This window comes from Cryptomeria japonica, chromosome 11 (genome assembly GCF_030272615.1).
Source record: "Cryptomeria japonica chromosome 11, Sugi_1.0, whole genome shotgun sequence".
Lineage (NCBI taxonomy): Eukaryota > Viridiplantae > Streptophyta > Pinopsida > Cupressales > Cupressaceae > Cryptomeria > Cryptomeria japonica.
In genome coordinates, this window is record NC_081415.1 from 371,264,594 (window position 1) to 371,284,887 (window position 20,294).

The window sequence follows — 20,294 nt, forward strand, 5'->3', positions numbered from 1 at the left end:
ATGTTCTGTTGGTGTGAAAATAACACAAAAGGAAACTAATACCTGTCTGCCAATGTTCTGACCTCCAGTAATATGTGCAAAGTGTATGTTGTAAAAGTGGCATATAAATGATGGTGGATTTTTCTCTGCAAGTTCTTCTAAGTACTGCGAGTAACTTCTTCCTGAAGAACTTGGCTCTGGAATCTTAGAACCTTGCTGCACAAACCACTCCAAATCTTTTGTAAGCTTTTCTGATCTTTCCAGACCTGTATTCCTGAACGCGGCATCTGCTTTCAAAAACAATAGGAAATCAAGATCTAATATTCTGTGGGCTATAGCTCCTTTTCTTTAATTTTCTTTAAATTGCTATATACTCTTCCCCATTGCCATACATGTAATTAAATGAGAACTGACATAAATCATTCTGAACTCCATTAGTACTAGAGTTACTGTGCCTGAAGTTTATTTGAAATCAGTTATCTCAAATGGTGAGTCATTTTAGGGTTTGTCCAATCACATGGCTCCTTGAGAAATTTAATTAGAAAACTCAAAAATTTGTTGCAAACCGAAGTTGCAGATTATTTGTCAATGCTGCTTGTTTGTAAATGAATTTTACCTTATTCTTGTTTAGTCGACACTATCCTTCACAATGGTTAAATTACTAATTTGCTATAAAATAATACCAAAATCACTAAAATTTTCATGTAGATGAAAAAATCCCACCTTCTCAAACAAAAGAGGACAGTCCCACAATTCAAAGGCATTCACTAAACAACTCATATAAACAAATTTCATTATAATGTTGGTTTTTCTTGTTTAGTCGACACCATCCTTCACAATGGTTAAATTTAGTAACATGCTATAAAATAATACCAAAGTCACTAAAATTTTCATGTAGATGAAAAAATCCCACCTTCCTCAAACCAAAGAGGACAGTCCCACAATTCAAAAGCATTCACTAAGCAACTCATATAAACAAATTTCAAATCCAAGAAACCAATATTTTAATTCCCACCGTAAAGCTAATTTATGTTCTTATTACCTTTGACCACATATACTCCAAGCTCAATCATGGACAGGCATGTTTGCTCAAAGTAATCTCTCTTAGTCAAGTGTATTCATTAGATAGTATAAATACTTTATCAGACAAGGAATCACGCACACCTAATATTGGAATGTTCAACCATTACCTTGTGTGCTTGTGCACCAAAAGGTCAACTGCCACCAAAAACGGTCATGGTAAACCATCCATGTAACTAACCCTCAATATAAACATATAAATTTATACCACTTTTTTATTTTAAAAACTCTTAGACTCGGTCTCTCTTACTTTCCATAACAGCATTAGCATAAATGAAAAACCTTTGTACTTTTTCTCACAATTAAAGCACAAAAGGTATCTCTATATCACTCTTATATATGTGTATTGCTATCTCATTTATGATTAATGAAGGATCTATCTACTATACTATCTTTGTGTTTATCTATGAATATGCATCTGAATCCTTTTGCTTGGTTAGTAACTTAGTGCTTCACTAATTTCATGTCTAATTTTGAACTCAGAATCTCTCAGTTCTTGAGTTTTCCTTAATGCAATATAGCACTGGCAGCAAAGCATCTTGAACATCAACTTGTACGAGGTTTCAATAGAACAATTTTATACCAAACAAACAAAGACAAAGACAGCCAATTTGTAAGTATCATATCCTTATATATCTCACAAATTATTTAATTACTCATTTAACACATCATCAAGTCAATAATCATAGCATTAACTTCATAAATATTAAATCCCAAAATTACAATTTAGGATTTAAGTGCTTAATCCAAGTAAAAGCATATATATATTTGAAGTACATTATTACATTGATGACTTTCCTGCCATGTGAATATCAATAACAAATAAATGAATAACAATTTTCAATAAATACAACTTCAAACAATTGTCTTGGGTCGCCATCAACCCACAAGGTCATCTGCAAGTTGGGGAGGGGAATATGGTCCAAGCGCTTTTCCGCCCAACACAAAGCAATGCTTCCCCTGAGTTCTTCATGACACAAAGAACCACCGACCCTGCATGAAGAGCCTAGCTACCTATTGTGACGTTATTACACATCACCCCATTACAAATGGGGGCCCCATCTTTTTTCTGAATAAACCAAGTCTTTTGTGGTCAATGTCATCTCCTGACCCTAAGGAATGAGTTGTAAGGTCTTGTCGGTCTCGATTTTGATCTTTGAAAGTAATGAAATGACTAAGTAGGAGTGGATTCTTAAGGAATATATAGCCTAGACAAGATACGGTCTTAATATTATCATCAAGTCAAGAATTAGGGTTTTGATGTATTGAGAAATGCATTGTGCTTATTGCTTTATCCTTCGAACTTTGCATTTTGCTGACTATGAACTTGATTAATACTTTTACTTCACAATGTTTCCTTGTCTTTTTAAGGTGCATTGCGGGGAGCAAGACTTTGGATGCTGAGAAGAGGACATCGTTGAGTAGATGATATCATCGTCCAAGGAAGAGATTGCAATGATAAAACAAAGAATGCATAGGCACGGGAATGGAATGATGGATATTTGGCTAAGTGTCAAGATAACCTTGAGAACTAATATGAAGAAATGAAAGAGAAACAACCAAAATTTGGCTGTTTGGAAAAATTCCTCCACAAAGGTGAAAATGTGCTCCAGATCAAGCAATTCAGTTTTGATGAGTTTTGGCCAAGTCTGGAAGCAAGCATTGTCTATTTTAGGATTTTTATCCTTCAGACTTAGAAAATAAATCAGTAAATTGGGGCATAGTGAAATTCAAGCTAAGAGTTGAAAAGGAAATCTTTCAAGGAAGCTACCAGTGAAATTTGAGTGTTTTCCTGAGAAATTACTATTTTTAGTAAGTTTCACTGTGGCCCCAAATTGGCCTAATTTTGAGTTTGGACAAACTTACTATTTTTAGTAAGTTTCATTGTCACCCCATTTGCCCTAATTTGGTGTTTGGAAGAACTTACTATTTTTAGTAAATCTATTTTTGGAAAGTCTATTCTTAGCAACAGGTGAAGCATTGGCTGCAGAAAGATCCTGAGCATCCAGTTCTAAATCTAGAAAAGCGAATAAGCAAGTAGGTGATCAAATTCTAACTAAAGTTTGGAAATCCTCCTCGGAAAGACTAAGCATGACAAAATCTATTCTTGGGCACAATTCCCAAGAAGAGGAATTTTCCCAAAATTAAAAAATCCTTCTCTGCCACTTCAATGCACTAGGAAGACCTCCTTGGGCACAAATTCCAAGGAGAGGAGGAATTTTCCAAAAATCCTTCTCTGCCACTCCAATGCGCCAGGAAAGACCTCCTTGGGTGCAAATTCCGAGAGGAGAAATTTTCCAAAAATCCTTCTCTGTCACTCCAATGCGCCAGGAAGACCTCCTTGGGCACAAATTCCAAGGAGAAAAGGAATTTTCCAAAAATCCTTCTTTGAGGAATTTTCCAAAAATCCAAAAAATTCTTCTGAGGAATTATCCAAAAATCCTTCTTTGAGGAATTTTCTAAAAATCCAAAAATCCTTCTCTAAGGAATTTTCCAAAAATCCTCCTTTGAGGAATTTTCCAAAAATCCAAAAATCCTTCTTTGAAGAATTTTCCAAAATTCCAAAAATCCTTCTCTGCCACTCCAATGCGCGATGAAGACCTCCTTGGGCGTAAATTCCAAGGAGAGAAGGAATTTTCCAAAAAATCCAAAAATCCTTCTCTAGGTCCAAAATTCACCCAAGCATGCCAGGAGTCTTGGAAAGTGTGAAAACAACTAAGTATTGGAAATTTCCTCCTCTGGACTCCAAAGGCTAAGTCTTGGAAATGGCAAAAATGCCTAGGAATTTGAAAAATCATCCATGCCATCTCATGTGCACCCAAGCATTCTCAAGGCATGGAAACTCAAAAATTTGACTAAGTATGGAGAGATTCCTTCTCCAAGCTCCAAATGCGCCCATCTCCAAAATGTCAAAAAATAATAAAACATCAAAGATTCATCTCTCCAGTTCAAGGGCATCATTACAAGGAAGTTCAAAAAACATAAAGGAATTCCAGTTCCTGCCAGTTCAAAGACCTCAAGATTCGAGCAAGTACAAATGACAAGAATTTACAACTACCTCAAATCTCCTCCGGAAATCTAGGATCCCAGTCAGGAAAGAACAAGGAGCAAAAATTCCAGTTCCAAACGTCGAGGAGGACATTCACACTCCAAACATCTAGTTCAAGGCATTCAAGGTTCAAGACCTCAAAGATCAAAATTCAAGTGCAAATGTAGAAGGAAGAATTTACTTCAGAAATCCAAAATCAAAAGTCAGAAGGAAAAGACTCAAGGAATGGAAGTCATCAACAAGGAAAGATATTCCAAGAAGATGAATTCTTGAACCCAAGTACGTGGAAAGGACAAAATGATCAAGGATAATTTCAGAAGAGTTGATCAAAGTTAGAACCTTGGTCCAGATGATGCAATTTGGGAATATACTCCATCACAATCAATCAAAATGGAATATTCTTTGTGATGAGTTACCAGGTCCACGTGGCATCCAACATTCTGAGGTGGCGCCCCATCACCTTCTTCGGCCAATCACATCTTTCCAAACCGTCATGACCAAATTCATTGCATTTGCCGCTAAGGAGAGGGATAGTGGGTGTGCTATTCTAAGTAATGATCGATTAAATGCTTAGTGGGCGTGCTATTCTAAGTGATGGGCTATTTAATGCATAGTGCTCGCCTCATTTGGAGTGATGGTGTAATGTCCCCTTCTCGTTGATGTACTTCCAGTGGTCCATTGGCCTATTCTTGAGACCCGTAGGCTATGTGGAATGAAGAATGAGGGTCAAACATCAATGAGGCGAGAAGTTACTATTTTTAGTAAATCAGGGCTTGGCTATTTTGGTGATATTGTCCTATTGTGCTCTCCATGCTCTGTCACTGGGTGCGAAGATCATGCTTTTCGGAGTAGTAGTTCATGACTGACTATTTTTAGTAAGTGGCAATATGCAATGTTTCTATTTTTGGTAGTGGATAGGGTCTTGATCCTACAGCAGTTCAGTGGTCTTCCTTGCTAAGCTTCATCCTAGTTTTGTTAATAATCAGTATTGGAGTCATAAGTGATGTAATTAAATATTATTTCCTTATCCTAAGGTTTAATATTTAATTAATTTGATCATTTTTACTACTAATTAATGACTTTGGAAATTGCGCATAATGTCTCCTAAGTGCTAGGCGAATTGTTTATGTCTGGAAAGGGATGCCAATATTAAAATGGGAGATGTTATTTTATTCAACAAAAGTACTTGCTAAGTCAAATCGTGGTCTTTGCTTGCTTAGCGTGGTTTTGGACTTAAAGTATGGTGCCATCCTTGGGTAAATGAAATGCAAATGGGAAAGTTGAATTTGGGCGCATTTGTGAGCATTTGCATTTGGTGGAGTTAGAAGTTATAAATAACAGCCTTGGGCTATCATTCTGGTTATCTTATGAATTTGCATTGTTATGCTGCCGGATTGGCGATTGAAAAATCTGAGCTTCGAAGTGTGGCTTCCTAGCTAAGTCTCAATTTCGTACTCAGAAGATAGTACCTAGCTGTGTCCTTGTATTTCCAGTGTTGTTGGTGAGTGAGTTTGTAGATTGTGGAGTGTTTTGTGTGGGATTGGAGTGTTTCTAGGTTGCTGGTCGCGGAGCTGCTGAAACTATATTTTGCTCATACCTCTTGGCCAAGCGATTCCATCATTCTGGGTACCAGCTCATCCATCTTTCCTGCCACTGGTGATTCATCTTGTAAGTTTTTAGCACCTTGCATTGAGTGTGGAATTTTATAATGCAAATCGAAATTCTCTAGTCAGGCGTTGGGTTTAGGGAGTGCATTGGGATGCGTGCTAAATAAATGAGAGTGTTTTGATAGCTTCCTTTGGGTTTGTTTTCATTGTTGCTAGTATAGTATTGGTTTAGAACTGATTTGGGGTGAATTGGGTGAGTAATGAAAGAGTTATGAGTGTTTTAGTGAGTTCATAGGCTACTGGTTTTACATTTCCAGCTTGCAAATTTGATGTTAGCAGAATTTCATGCTATTTATTTTGGATGTTCAGCATTGCTCTTCTACTCTCACTCTCTCTGATATTGTAAGGTTAAGTAGTAGTACTACTAACCATTCTGGCTTGTAAACTCTCATCCCGTAGAAAAGTGGAAGAGGCTGGCTTGCCGCCTATTTCAATTAAATTGTAATTCAGTCCTCCCGTTGCATAAGCGATCGACTGATGATTGGTTATAATGGTCCTCCCGCTGCATAAGCGGTCGAGTTGAGTTTATTTGTAATTCAGTCCTCCCGCTGAAATACCGCGATTGAGTGATTTGTGTCTGCTGTATGTTTCTCTTGGCTGGTTCACCACCAAGTTTCTTGCTTTCCCGCTGGATAAGTGGAAAAGGCTGGCTTGCCGCCCATTATTGTATTCATTTCATCTTTTCAGCAGATTTGAGATCTTATGATCCCCTATTCACCGTATGCTCTCAACTTCCCATGTTGGGCACTTGGTGATCAGAAAGTGGAAGGGTTGCAATTTTCAGCAAGCTTTGAGTTTATGTTTTCTAACCTTAACGGGTTATCTGTTGGTTGATGATTATTATTTGTCCTAAAAACAAAACAAAAATATCTGGGATATTACAGTGGTATCAGAGCTGGTCTTCCTGCTAGCCTGTGAGTTTCAATGGGTTCAGAATTCTCCATGAGTGACAGAGACGTCAGATACTACAACCGAGAATAGAAGAGACAACGGTTTCAGATTCCGGTAGTGCCGAAAGAGGATACATTTTCAGAAGTACTGAGAAACAGAGGGAAGGAATTGGATTCTTCAGACTCAGTGGATTCAATGGCAAACAAGGCTACAAAACAAAATGAGGCACCTGATAAGAAGGCTGAGAGACAATTTAATGCCATGATGGACATGATGTCTCTACTACTGGCCAAACTTAACCAGAACGTTGTTGGGACCCCTAACCAACCCAACAATGGACCGGAAGCCAGCACTTCTAATTCTCCTGTAGGCAATGGAAATGGGAGTAACAACGGGAGAAATAGTGGAGGTTCAGCCCCAAGACCTCTACAACCTGAATTTCTGCCAAGAGAAGTACAGCAAGCTATAACTGCGATACCTACAGCTAATGAAATAAGAAACAGTTACATGGAATATGCTTCTCTCCCTAGTGAGATCCGAGATATCATCACTTTGGATCTGTTTATGAATTAGAAAATGAAGAAAGGAAGGAGGAATGACAATAGATTTGCTGCCCCAAGAGATTATTAGCAAGCTCTTGGAAGAGTGACCTTAGCACACTTTGATGGAAGCTCTAAGAGCACAGCTAGAGCATGGGTGCAGAAGTTGGACAATTACTTGTCCTTGAGGCCTATGCCGGAAGAAGATGCCATCAAGTTTGCTACCTTGCACTTGGATGGAGTGGCCCACAAATGGTGGTACCATGGGTTGGTCACAACTTAATCACCACCTATGCTGATTTCACCAACAAGCTGATTGATAGATTTGACACCAAGGATCCAGAGGTGAAATTTAGAGAACTTGCTCAACTCAAACAACAAGGTTTGTTAGACACTTACGTAACTGAATTCCAAAATCTATCAGTTATGGTAAGTAGCATCTCGGAGAAGCGGTTAGTTGTCCTTTTCACTAAAGGACTTGAGGAACCTTTGAAAGGTTGGGTTAAAGCATTTGATCCGCCCACTTTGGCAGAAGCTATTAAGAAATCTCGAAGCATGGAGTTGGCTGCCCCAGGGAATAAAATTCAGTCCAAGCCTTTTCCTTTCAGAAAGGATAAGAAGAAGTTCACAAATCAAACCAAGAGGTTCCCTTCACGAATGGATGATAAGCTCTGTCAAGAGCTCCGAAGGAAGAATCTTTGTTATTCTTGCAAAGAACCTTGGGCCCCAAGACATAAGTGTCATGGAAAGGGCAATTTGCATCAGATGGAGTGCTATTCTGCGGATGGATCACATTCTGAAATTTCAAAACAGCAAACTGAAGTTGAGGACAATGAGTATGAAGAGGCTCCTGAAGGGTCTGAAATTGGGTCAAAAGATAGAGGAGTGGTTGCTCAACTCTAGAGCATTCACAAGAATGAGTCCTTTAGAGTTCGGGGTGTGATTGGAGAGCATCGTGTCATTGCTCTCATTGACACAGGAGAGACACACAACTTCATTGATGAAAGGATTGTTGCTAAGACGGGACTAGTGGCAGAGGAAGTTGAGGGCTTCAAAGTCATGGTAGCAGATGGCTCCACTATATCCTACAACCGGATGATTTCCAACATGTCTCTGAAGTTGGGAAATCATGAAATCAAAGATGATTTCTTTGTGGTTAGCATTGGTGGGACTGATGATGCAATCCTCAGGATTCAATGGCTGAGATCTCTTGGTGAGATCACACTAAACTTGCAAACCATGGAGCTGAAATTCATGTTTGAGGGGAAGAAGGTAGTATTGAGAGGAATGTCGCATGGTGGACTTAAAGTTGTATCTTTGAAAAGGATGGAAAGGCTGATCCGCCATAACCAGGTGGAGTGGGCAGCAGAGTGTTTGATAATGCCTTCAAATCCATTAGTAGGTAAGGGCAGCTATTCCACAGACATTCAAGCAACGATCACGAATAGAAGTAAGGTCATGGTCATGCCCTCAAAACCACTAAAAGAAAATCGGAACTATCCTGAAGACATTCAAGCCTTGATAACCAAGAGAAGTAAGGTGTTTGAAAACCCACCTCCTAGCAGACCCTGAGAGAGGTGCCGAACACATCATTGAGCTTGAAGAAGGAGCTAAGCCAGTTATGACTACTCCTTACCGGTATCCTAAGAAGCAGAAGGATGAGATTGAGAAAGCAATCCAGGAATTGCTTGACATTGGTTACATACGGCCTAGCAAAAGCCCCTTTGCTTCGGCTGTTGTTTTGGTGAGAAATAAGGATGGGACCATGCGCATGTGCGTGGATTACAGAGCCCTGAATCAAAAAACTATCAAGAGTCGGTATCCTATCCCGAGAATTGATGAGCTCATTGACAAGCTACATGGTGCAGTGTTCTTCTCTAAGATTGACCTCAGGTCAGGGTATCATCAGATTAGGATGAGAGCTTCAGATGTGGAGAAGACCGCTTTCAGATGCCACTTTGGGCATTTTGAGTTCCTAGTCATGCCCTTTGGCTTGACGAATGCACCCGCTACATTTCAGCCATGTATGAACAGAATCTTCCAGAAACAGCTAAGGAAGTTTGTTTTGATATTCTTTGATAACAAACTCATATTCAGCAAATCTTGGAAGGAACATTTACAACACTTGGATGAGGTGCTAAGCATACTAGAATCCGAATCCATGTTTGCCAAGGAGTCCAAATGTGAGTTGGGAATGGAAGAGTTGCTCTACCTTGGTCACATTATCAGTGCAGGTGGTGTGAAGGTGGACCCCAAAAATATTAGAGCCATCGTTGATTGGCCTCCTCCTGAAAACATAACACATTTGAAGGGATATTTGGGTCTGTGTGGTTTATATCAGAGGTTTGTGAAGGGATATTCTCAGTTGGCTACACCCCTCACAAATCTTACGAGGAAAGGAGCTTTTGAATGGTCCAAAAAGGCACAGATAGTTTTTGAGCGGTTTGAGGGGATCATGAGTTCTTGCCCTGTTTTGGCTTTACCTGACTTCACCAAACCTTTTGAACTGCAGTGTGATGCATCTGGAGATGGTGTTGGTGCAGTCCTCATGCAGGATAAGCATCCTATAGTCTTCGAGAGAAGGAAGTTGAGAGGACCTGAAAGGCTGTATTCGATTTATGACAAGGAAATGCTTTCCATAATGCATGCCCTTGCGAAGTTCAGGCAGTATCAAGTGGGTAGTAAGTTCATCATTAAGACTAATCACAATAGTCTTAAACACTTCATGCATCAGAAGGATTTGAATGAAAGATAGCAGAAGTGGGTGAGTACGCCGCAGGCTTACGATTTCGATATTGAGTATGTTAAGGGGAGGAACAATGTTGTGGTTGATGCCTTATCCAGAAGGCCCCATTTAAGCTCACTATGCGAGCTTACTGCTGATTGGAGGGAGTTGTTGCTTGCTGATTATGCCAAAAATCAGTTTGCAACCAGCATTATAGAAGGTACTTTTCATGATGAAAGGTACAAATTGGTTGAGGGGTTGATACTATACAAAGGAAAGATCTTCATTGTGGCTGAATCTAAGCTAAAGGAGAAGATTTTGAAGACTTTCCATGATATTCCCCTTGCTGGTCACCAAGGTTACTTCAAACATACAGGCAAATCCGAGAGAGATCTTCTTGGAAGGGACTTAAAAATGATGTTTTGAAGTACATCAAGGAGTGTCACACATGTCAGAGAAACAAAGATGAGCACACTCTGTCAGCTGGTTTGTTACAACCCTTGCCTATTCCCGGTCAAAAATGGGAAAGTATTTCCATTGACTTCATCACTAGGTTGCCACAGGCTCAAGGGAAGGATAGTATTTATGTGGTGGTAGACAGGCTAACTAAATTTGCTCATTTTTTCGCCATCACCAGCTCTTTTACAGCAGCTTAGGTTGTTGAAGTGTTCTTTTGGGATGTGTTCAAATTACATGGGTTACCAAAGAACATTGTGGGTGATAAGGACAGCAAGTTCCTAAGTGCCTTTTGGCAAGAGATCTTCAGATTATGTGGTACTGTGCTCACTCCAAGCACAAGTTATCACCCACAGACTGATGGGCAGACCAAGATAGTGAATAAGTGGTTGGAAGGATATCTTAGAAACTATGTCTCGAAGCACCAGAATGCATGGGTGAGATGGCTTCACCTGGGAGAGTACTGCAACAATTCCTCCTACCACATGTCCATCCGGACGTCACCGTTCATGGCACCATACGGTTATGAAGCTCCTAGCTTTGCTGACTTAGTATTTGGTGATAGCAGAACCCCTCAGGTGAAGGATATGATGCAACAGAGTCAGGATATTCTAAGGATTCTGAGAGACAATCTCCAGCATGCACAGAATCAGCAGAAGTTGTATGCTGATTAGAAGCGAATTGAGCGCACCTTTGAGGTGGGCGACATGGTTTACTTGAGGCTCCAACCCTACAAACAGTCTACTCTCAAGAAGAGTGAGGTTGAGAAATTAAAGCCACGATTCTATGGGCCTTTAAGAGTCGGCAAGAGAATTGGAGAAGTGGCATATGAGCTGGAATTACCAGCAAGCAGCAAGATTTATAATGTATTTCATGTGTCACACCTCAAGAAGGCTCTAGGACACAACGTTGTTGCTTCAGTTGAGTTACCCCCGCTTGATGAGGAGGGAGAGCTAGTTTTGGTTCCTGAAGCTATCCTTGATTTCAGGGAACGCTCTTTGAGGAGAAGGGTGATCAAGGAATACTTGATCAAATGGAAAAATTTACCAGCAGAGGATGCTACATGGGAAAATGAGGAGATTTTACTGCATCCAGCCTTACAATTGCTTGAGGACAAGCAATTTTCGGGAGGGCGGACTGTAATGTCCCCTTCTCGTTGATGTACTTCCAGTGGTCCATTGACCTATTCCTGAGACCCGTAGGCTATGTGGAATGAAGAATGAGGGTCAAACATCAATGAGGCGAGAACTTACTATTTTTAGTAAGTCAGGGGTTGGCTGTTTTGGTGATACTGTCCTACTGAGCTCTTTATGCTGTCACTGGGTGCGAAGATCATGCTTTTTGGAGCAGTAGTTCATGACTTACTATTTTTAGTAAGTGGCAGTATGGAATGTTTCTATTTTTGCCAGTGGGCAGGGTCCTGATCCTGCAACAGTTCAATGGTCTTCCTTGCTCAGCTTCATCCTGGTTTTGTTAATAATCAGTATTGGAGTCATAAGTGATGTAATTAAATATTATTTCCTTATCCTAAGGTTTAATATTTAATTAATTTGATTATTTTTACTACTCATTAATGACTTTGGAAATTGCGCATAATGTCTCCTACGTGCTAGGCGAATTGTTTATGTCTAGAAAGGGACGCCAATATTAAAATGGGAGATGTTATTTTATTCAACAAAATTACTTGCTAAGTCAAATCGTGGTCTTTGCTTGCTTTGCGTGGTTTTTTACTTAATGTATGGTGCCATCCTTGGGTAAATTAAATGCAAATGGGAAAGTTGAATTTGGGCGCATTTGTGAGGATTTGCATTTGGATTTGGTGGAGTTAGAAGTTATAAATAAGAGCCTTGGGCTCTCATTTTGGTTATCTTATGAATTTGCATCGGTATGCTGCCGGATTGGCGATTGAAAAATCTGAGCTTCGAAGTGTGGCTTCCTAGCTAAGTCTCAGTTTCGTACTTGGAAGATAGTACCTAGCTGTGTCCTTGTATTTCCAGTGCTGTTGGTGAGTGAGTTTGCAGATTGTGGAGTGTTTTGTGTGGGATTGGAGTGTTTTCTAGTTGTCGGTCGCGTACTGAAACTATATTTTGCTCATACCTCTTGGCCAGGCGATTCCATCATTCTGGGTACCGGCTCATCCATCTTTCCTACCACTAGTGATTCATCTTGTAAGTTTTTAGCACCTTGCATTGAGTGTGGAATTTTATAATGCAAATCGAACTTCTCTGGTTAGGCGTTGGGTTTAGGGAGTGCATTGGGATGCATGCTAAATAAATTTGAGTGTTTTGATAGCTTCCTTTGGGTTTGTTTTCATTGTTGTTGGTATAGTATTGGTTTAAAACTGATTTGGGGTGAATTGGGTGAGTAATGAGAGAGTTATGAGTGTTTTAGTGAGTTCATAGGCTGTTGGTTTTACATTTCCAGCCTGCAGATTTGATGTTAGCAGAATTTCATGCTATTTATTTTGGATGTTCAGCATTGCTCTTCTACTCTCACTCTCTTTGATATTGTAAGGTTAAGTAGTAGTACTACTAACCATTCTGGCTTGTAAACTCTCATCCTGCTGAAAAGTGGAAGACGCTGGCTTGCCGCCTATTTCAGTTAAATTGTAATTCAGTCCTCCCGCTGCATAAGCGGTCGAGTGATGATTGGTTATAATGGTCCTCCTGCTGCATAAGCGGTCGAGTTGAGTTTATTTGTAATTCAGCCCTCCTGCTGAAATACCGCGGTTGAGTGATTTGTGTCTGCTGTATGTTTCTCTTCGCTGGTTCACCGCCAAGTTTCTTTCTTTCCCATTGCATAAGTGGAAGGGGCTGGCTTGCCGCCCATTATTGTATTCATTTCATCTTTTCAACAAATTTGAGATCTAACGATCCCCTATTCACCGTATGCTCTCACCTTCCCATGTTGGGCACTTGGTGATCAGAAAGTGGAAGGGTTGCAATTTTCAGCAAGCTTTGAGTTTATGTTTTCTAACCTTTACGGGTTATCTATTGGTTGATGATTATTATTGGTCCTAAAAACATTTAACAAAAATATCTAGGATATTACAGATGGGCCATTAAATACATGATGGGTGTGATGCCTTATTAATTGACAAGCCTACTACTTGGCACCACATGTCATTTTTGGTCAAACCCTAATTAGGGTTTACATGGTGTAATCTTGGCCCTTGATTTCAAATCAATCTTGGTTGTTCATTTGTGGGAGGATCTCTATAAAAGGCCCTGCCTTTTCATTTGTAATTCATTAGATAGTTAGCTCATTATAAGCAAAGAGCTCTTGCTCCTTAGAGTAGTATAGTAGGAGAAGGAGAAGACATTCTTGTAAGACTTGGAGAAATAAAGTTTGATTTCAATGGAGAATGTAATGGTGTTTGATGAATTTCCATGGTTCATACTTTTTGCATCTTGTTGACTATAAGTTGCAGTGTAAAGTTAGCCTGAGCCACTAAATTTGTGCTAAGTTCAATTGCGGATGGTTGTTTGGATTGCACCGTTTTGGGTATTCAAATACACTTTCTTGATGTGAAAATCCTTGGAAGATTGCACCAGTTCTTGTGGAGTTGTAGTTGATCTTGGCAAACCAGGACTTGGTTATTTGGAATTTGTCCATTGGAGCACTATCCATTAATATCATTGTCCTTAGGAGTAGAATAGATTCTCTAACCCTTTCCCCTTTGATTCAATTCCTTTCAATTGTGTCCGTTCGAAGAAGCATCACAAGATTGCAATATCCGATGAAGAAGTTCCACCCAGCATTGCAGAAGACGTGAAAGAATGATCCAAACATAAGTCCGTTTGTGTTACTAGCATATTACATCAAGCCAAACGAACTCATATCCAACATAAAGTCGCAAGTTCGCAGTAGGAACCTTGGAGTCGCTTCTATGATCTTCGCAATCTTAGCATATGAGGGGTCTTTTCTCAACAGAGGATAGAGTGTCCTTTGGGAACTTTATTCTATTTTGGTGTGGTCACAAAACACCCATCAACACTACCTAGAAGCAATTGCAGGATGGAAACTGTAATGTCCCTCTTTGAGATTTTCCTTAATTTAATCCTGAGACAACAATTCCAACTTAAGGTGATAACTGTAATATATATATAAATATAATTTTATCAAATACAAGAACATTTTATTATAATATTTGACTTAAAATTTCTAAGAATAGTACGAAAGATAGAACTTATCTTTACAATCATTGCTATCAATCTACCAATCTGGTATAGGTTTGCAACACTACTCTCGTCTTAAATTTGCTATAGTGGAGCTCTTTATTTTACCCTTAAAACTGTCCAAATTCTCTTCATGAATCTGATATGAAGTTCTTCGTATATCTTCTTTGGCATATTAGATATATCTTCTTTGGCATATGAGATATATCTTCTTTCTTACTTTTGTAACCCCTCCATCGTTCATTACCAATGATATCTTATACTTAATCGAACAGCTGTAATCCTTTTTCAAAGAATGCGTCTCTTTATTACAGATGCAACTCCCCATTGTATTTTAACAAATTACACCCCTTCATTTTTAATCATTCCATATTCTTATTAAGGTTTGTTAATATTTTAATTCATTTGCTTTGGATCGCACCTTCTCAAAGACAACACAGATTGCACCACTTCATAAGACGTATCTTCTCACCCATACGCTGTCCAAGGTATCATTCTCATAAAATTTGAGACGTAATTATTGATAAACTACTTCTGTATCTGAATGGCCTGTCTGAAGCTCTTTCCTAGGTCTCGGCTTGTCCTTTGGGTATTAGTGCGCTCTTCTCTAGTGAAAATCCTTCTTAATCTCCCTTCTAATCCTCCTATTTTCTCCCCTTCATAATGACACGATTGCCCACATATATATGGAGTCAATCGATGGGGGGTGTCTATTCGCTCAAAGAGTCACGTTGATCATTGTCACATTTATCCAATAAACTAATCGATTATTGTCATTAGTTAATGCAATCGGTGTGGTCAATCCTTAACCATGCTCGATATCATCCTTAGATGGAAATCAATAATCAATACTTATTGTTTCAATGGCAACATATTCTCCGTAATTGTCTGTCCCAGTCCGACATGAAGACTGTGTATTTAACCCACGAATGGTATTTGTATCTGCTGATTCCCCCATGGCATACTATTATCGATGATGATCGTGCTAGAGGAATCAGGTATATTATCGCTCTCACATGGTATGACTGTGTATTCGGTTGTCTCTTCTACAACTTCGTCTCTTTCAGAGACTTCACGAAGTTGTTCCTTTGCATCAGAGACTACATAATTAACTCCTATGAATTCTCCACCCACTTTTAGGTGTCCTTCACATTCGTTCCTTGATTATTGTCCACTTCCACCTTGTCGTATTCACACTGCTTCTAATACCCTAATCCGTTATTCATTTAATAATCTTGGACATTCTTGGGTATGATATTGTATTAAAATAATATTTAATATTGATATGATTAATATTATTTTTATATTAATGAATGATTAATATTACTATTAACATCAATAATTAATTACCTAATAAATGATAATTTATTATTATGATTAAGAATCACAAAATCTATATTAATTACATCACCAGGATGTGGAGTTATGATAACCCTCTCACTTTAGAGGAAAATCGTGAAGTGTCATAAATGAGACGATTTTCCAATATTATTAAATGTTAATTAATAAATGTTTTAATTATCGTATTTATTTAATCACAATAATCCAATGTCCAAAGAGGGGTTATGACAGAAACCTTGGTACAACCCGATACATCTACATGCACATCTAAAATATGATAATGCAATGCCCTATTATCAGGATATGGCAAAGAAACATATTAATAATTTTTGCTAGGCTAATTCATCTATTTCAATGAACAGGGCTTTGACCAAAGCACTTTTAAATTAATGGATTTTTCCAAAAAGAGGATCATCCTTCTCTGTTTACCCATATTCAACTCCCTTTCTGGGAATCATATCTTAAATACACAAAATGAAATGCAGACATTCACACATATGCCAATGAGTTTATCTACTCTTTTGTTATGCTCATGTATATTCTTATGCTATATTCACCTATAATATCATGAAATGATTATTTAAAAGATTCATTATTTTCCAATGTAAATTTGAGACTACATGGCTTTTAATGCATAATGATCATGACATTACTTATATTTTTCTTTTCCAAATGCCATTTCAATGAAAGAAATGAAAGAAGATTTTTATTTTAGAAAAATGAATGATAAAGCATTATTTGATTGTTGCTCTGAGATCCAATGCAGGTTCAAAGTTACCAGCACATATTAGGTGGATCTGGGCTCTTGTATTTAGCGATTGATTCATTATTTGGAGTGTTGTGGTAATTTTTTTGGCGGCTCATATTGATTTATTGGCTGGTGATTCAATTCCTTGTACCAGTCCAATAAATAGTTGGCTTGTGGACTTTATTCTTTGTGATTGCACAAGGTTCTGGATCCTCCATCATAGTTCCTCATCATTTTTTTATTGGACAATTTTTTGATGGAGTTTAGGCATTCATAAAGTTTGGAGTGAAGATTGTCATTAGGTTTTCCAATTCCATTGAGTGCTTGAAGTGAGCCCAGGTTGCGGTTTGTCTGAGCACTCATTGGGACATTTAGTCCCACATTGGAGAGCAAAAGCCGTTCTTAAGGCTTTAAATATCCCAAAACACAAACACATACCATTGAGCAAAGGGTCCCGTGGGAGGAAGGTTGTGCTCTCATGCATTCTTAGGGATTTGCTTATCATGCTTGACTTGAAGTGTTGATTGCTAGAGCTAGGTATCCTGCTAACTTGGCTTGGTGTGTTGGCTTGTTGGTGTTGGAACCCGCCAACTCATCACCCTCTAAGGGCCCATATTTTTTCGCTCCAAACTCAATATGGTCGCATGGGCGACCTGAATTGAGCCCAAGTGCTGATTTTTTGCCTCCAAAGTGCCTTTTATAGGCCAATTTTTTCAAACTTGCACAACTTTTGCATACGGAGTTCATTTTGGGCGCACCATACATCATCAAAAGCTTTTTTCACCAACTCCGCAATGCTAGAGGTATTTTTCTGATATTTTGCAGTTTGCTGCTCCATTTCATCCGTTGAAGTTGCATATTAGTTTTGCTCCATTTCCTGCACACGTAAGGAGTTGATCGGCTATATTGTGAAAAACAGTTGCTACATTCTCTTGTTTGATCATAAATTGGTTCAAAATTGTACTTCTAACTCCATATAATTATCATGAGTGGAAATCACAAATGGAGTTATTCTTGCTAACATTGAAGTTGCATAGAATCACATTTGGTCACAATCCTAAACCTACACTAGGTGTTGTAGAAAGGAGATTATGGCTTGATAGAAGAGATGAAGCTCTTGGTACCCTTTGTTTGTCCATTTCTCCTGATCTTTGATATCATGTTGCATCTTGGACACATCCCAATGAGATTTGGACCACCTTGGAGATTGTTGGTGTACGTTTTATCATTCACCGAACATTAGAATAGAAGGTCCAAGGACACTCTACCCTCCCTTGAACAAAATCACTACGTGTGCTAAGATTGCGTGAAGATCACACGGCGATTCCAAGGTTTATATATGCGAACGGGCGACTTTATGTTGGATAGCTTCCTTGGTGATGTTTGCTGAAATACAAGGGGGACTTATGCTCAACTTATATCATCCACAAGTTAGGACTTAGACGAATTTGAGAATAAATGCTATCTTCTTTTTTGGATTTTTAATTTTAGATTTCAAAAAAAAAAGATAAAAAGGAAAAAGGTTTAGAAGTTCTATACTACTTCTAAGAACTCGAGAGATGGCAAAGATTAAGTGAAACTAACAACAACACTTTGCTTCGCCACACTAAGGACAACTACACAAAGTAAGTGCAATCTTCAAGGGTTGCACTAAAAGATTTTCATACTATGAATAATACCATCAGTTGAACAATATTTATCCAAAGTAGAAGTAAAAGCACCCACAATATAAGCTCAGGCTAACTTTACACAATGAATAAAAATCATTTGTTCAAAAAAATTATGAGCAATAGTTTCACCAATCTATACTATCAAATCTTTCATTCATCTAACAACTTTGTAAGCAAATATATTCTATGTTGAAGAAAGTATGCAACCATGCAACCATAGGATAATAATAAGGTTTCAAAGCAAAATGCAAATGAACTTTTATTATCAAAGTAGCTCTTAGCAACAATTTCATCATAAATCTCCCCACAAAATAAAATGAGAGAATAGGAATTTATATAGAGTTCGGGAAAACAAACGAAAGGCCGAGAGCAATCAAAAATCAACGGTCGAGATCGAGACACAACTACCCTAATTAGGGTTTCCCATAATAGTAACAAGAACAAATGCATGAAGGACAAATGGCACGAGGAGCTATCTTCTAGGAAGGTGCATCCTTATCCTCTTGAGTGGCAATATGTTCAATGAACCTAGACACGATCGAGTTGACCTCTTCCATCGTGACATGTGGCAACATATTCACCTTGAATTCTATTTCGTCCAAATCATCTACATACATGGCAAAATCATTCTCCCATTTCAACTCCTCCTTCTAGAAGGCATCTCAGATGGACAAGAAATTCGATGCCTTAGTCAAATTATGTTTCATGATTGGTCCAATGATGGCAAAGAAATTCTCCTGGATTTTCCACCTGCATATCATTTTCTCAGATAGTCTCTTTCCCAAGCACATCAACAGCTACAAGGAAAATCTTGCTCTGAATTTCTCTAATTTGCTCCTCAACTTTGATACTATCAACCTTCACCTTTTCTAGGACTTCACTCTGTGCAACCAATGTCGAGTACCATGTATTGAAATCATATGCAGCCCCTACTGCAATTATCTTTCCATCAATTAACTCCTGCTTAGGAATTCCTTTTAACACCCTAAGGCACAGGATTATTCTATCCTGAACATCATGAAGGTTGTCCCAAGTTTCTGCCATGTTTGCAATTCTAGAGAGCAAAGAAGAAGTCTGTCCATATGTCAACATTAACTTTTCGACAAATGTGGTAGCTTCTTCACTGTTGCTTACCATCCATTCTTTGGCCTCTTTAGCCGTCACCTTTCCCTCTTCAAAGTCTCCATTTTTTCCTAAGGAAGAGTCAAAAGTGGAGGGGCTGATGTATTCCCTTGATCAAGATGCTTGGTCAAATGCTAAATATACTTATTCAAGCGCTCAATTTCTTTCTTGTATTCTCTTTTCTTCCCTATTTCCTTATCCAACCTCGCCTTGATGGAAGTGACTGAATTGTCCAATCAACTTCTTGACCCTTTGTGGTTGGTCCCAAGTTGATAGTGGTGATTTCATACTCCCGAGGAGTAATGTCTTCCTTTGCCTTATCAACCTTTGGCACAGCAATCTAAACTGAACAGCAGCCCGTTTCATCCCTCTGAATTGTGGAAAAACCTCTTTGATGTCTTCTTTACTGCCACCCTTTCTAATCTGGCCAAGAAATCAGCTGTGTCATCTTCTTCCTAAACTTCCATAGGCGCTTTTATTTTCATTCTTTCTTTTAACCAATCAAGAATTGTGGACTGTTCAATACCTTTTTCTTCCTAATTACTTTCTTCACACGGATTATCCCCGACTCCTTGAAGAGCGGAAATCACTCCCTCTTGGAATCCTTTGTCCAAAACATTCATCTCATTTTTCTGACTCGAGTATCTCTATGTCTATAGGAGATGGGGGCTCTTGATCCTCCTCCTGGATTGATTCCACATTTCCCTTATGGATTGAGGAAGGAATCCTTATTTCAGCCAGTGACTCATCCTCAATAGTTAATACATTGTTCACATTCCTAGATGTGGCAGAATGGGATGGCCCTGGTTTCTGCCTCTTTTCGGTAGGTTCCTCATTCACATACTTCTT

General features: G+C 38.7%; 1 protein-coding gene across 2 annotated transcripts in view; it reads right to left on the reverse strand.

The window, feature by feature from the left end:
- LOC131069473 (heme oxygenase 1, chloroplastic) overlaps positions 1–20,294 on the reverse strand; it is a 145,434-nt gene that overhangs the window by 63,800 nt on the left and 61,340 nt on the right. For both annotated transcript variants that reach the window (XM_058004909.2, XM_058004910.2), the window contains exon 2: positions 43–266. In XM_058004909.2, coding sequence (XP_057860892.1) covers positions 43–266 — 224 coding nt within the window. The remainder of the gene's footprint in view (positions 1–42; positions 267–20,294) is intronic.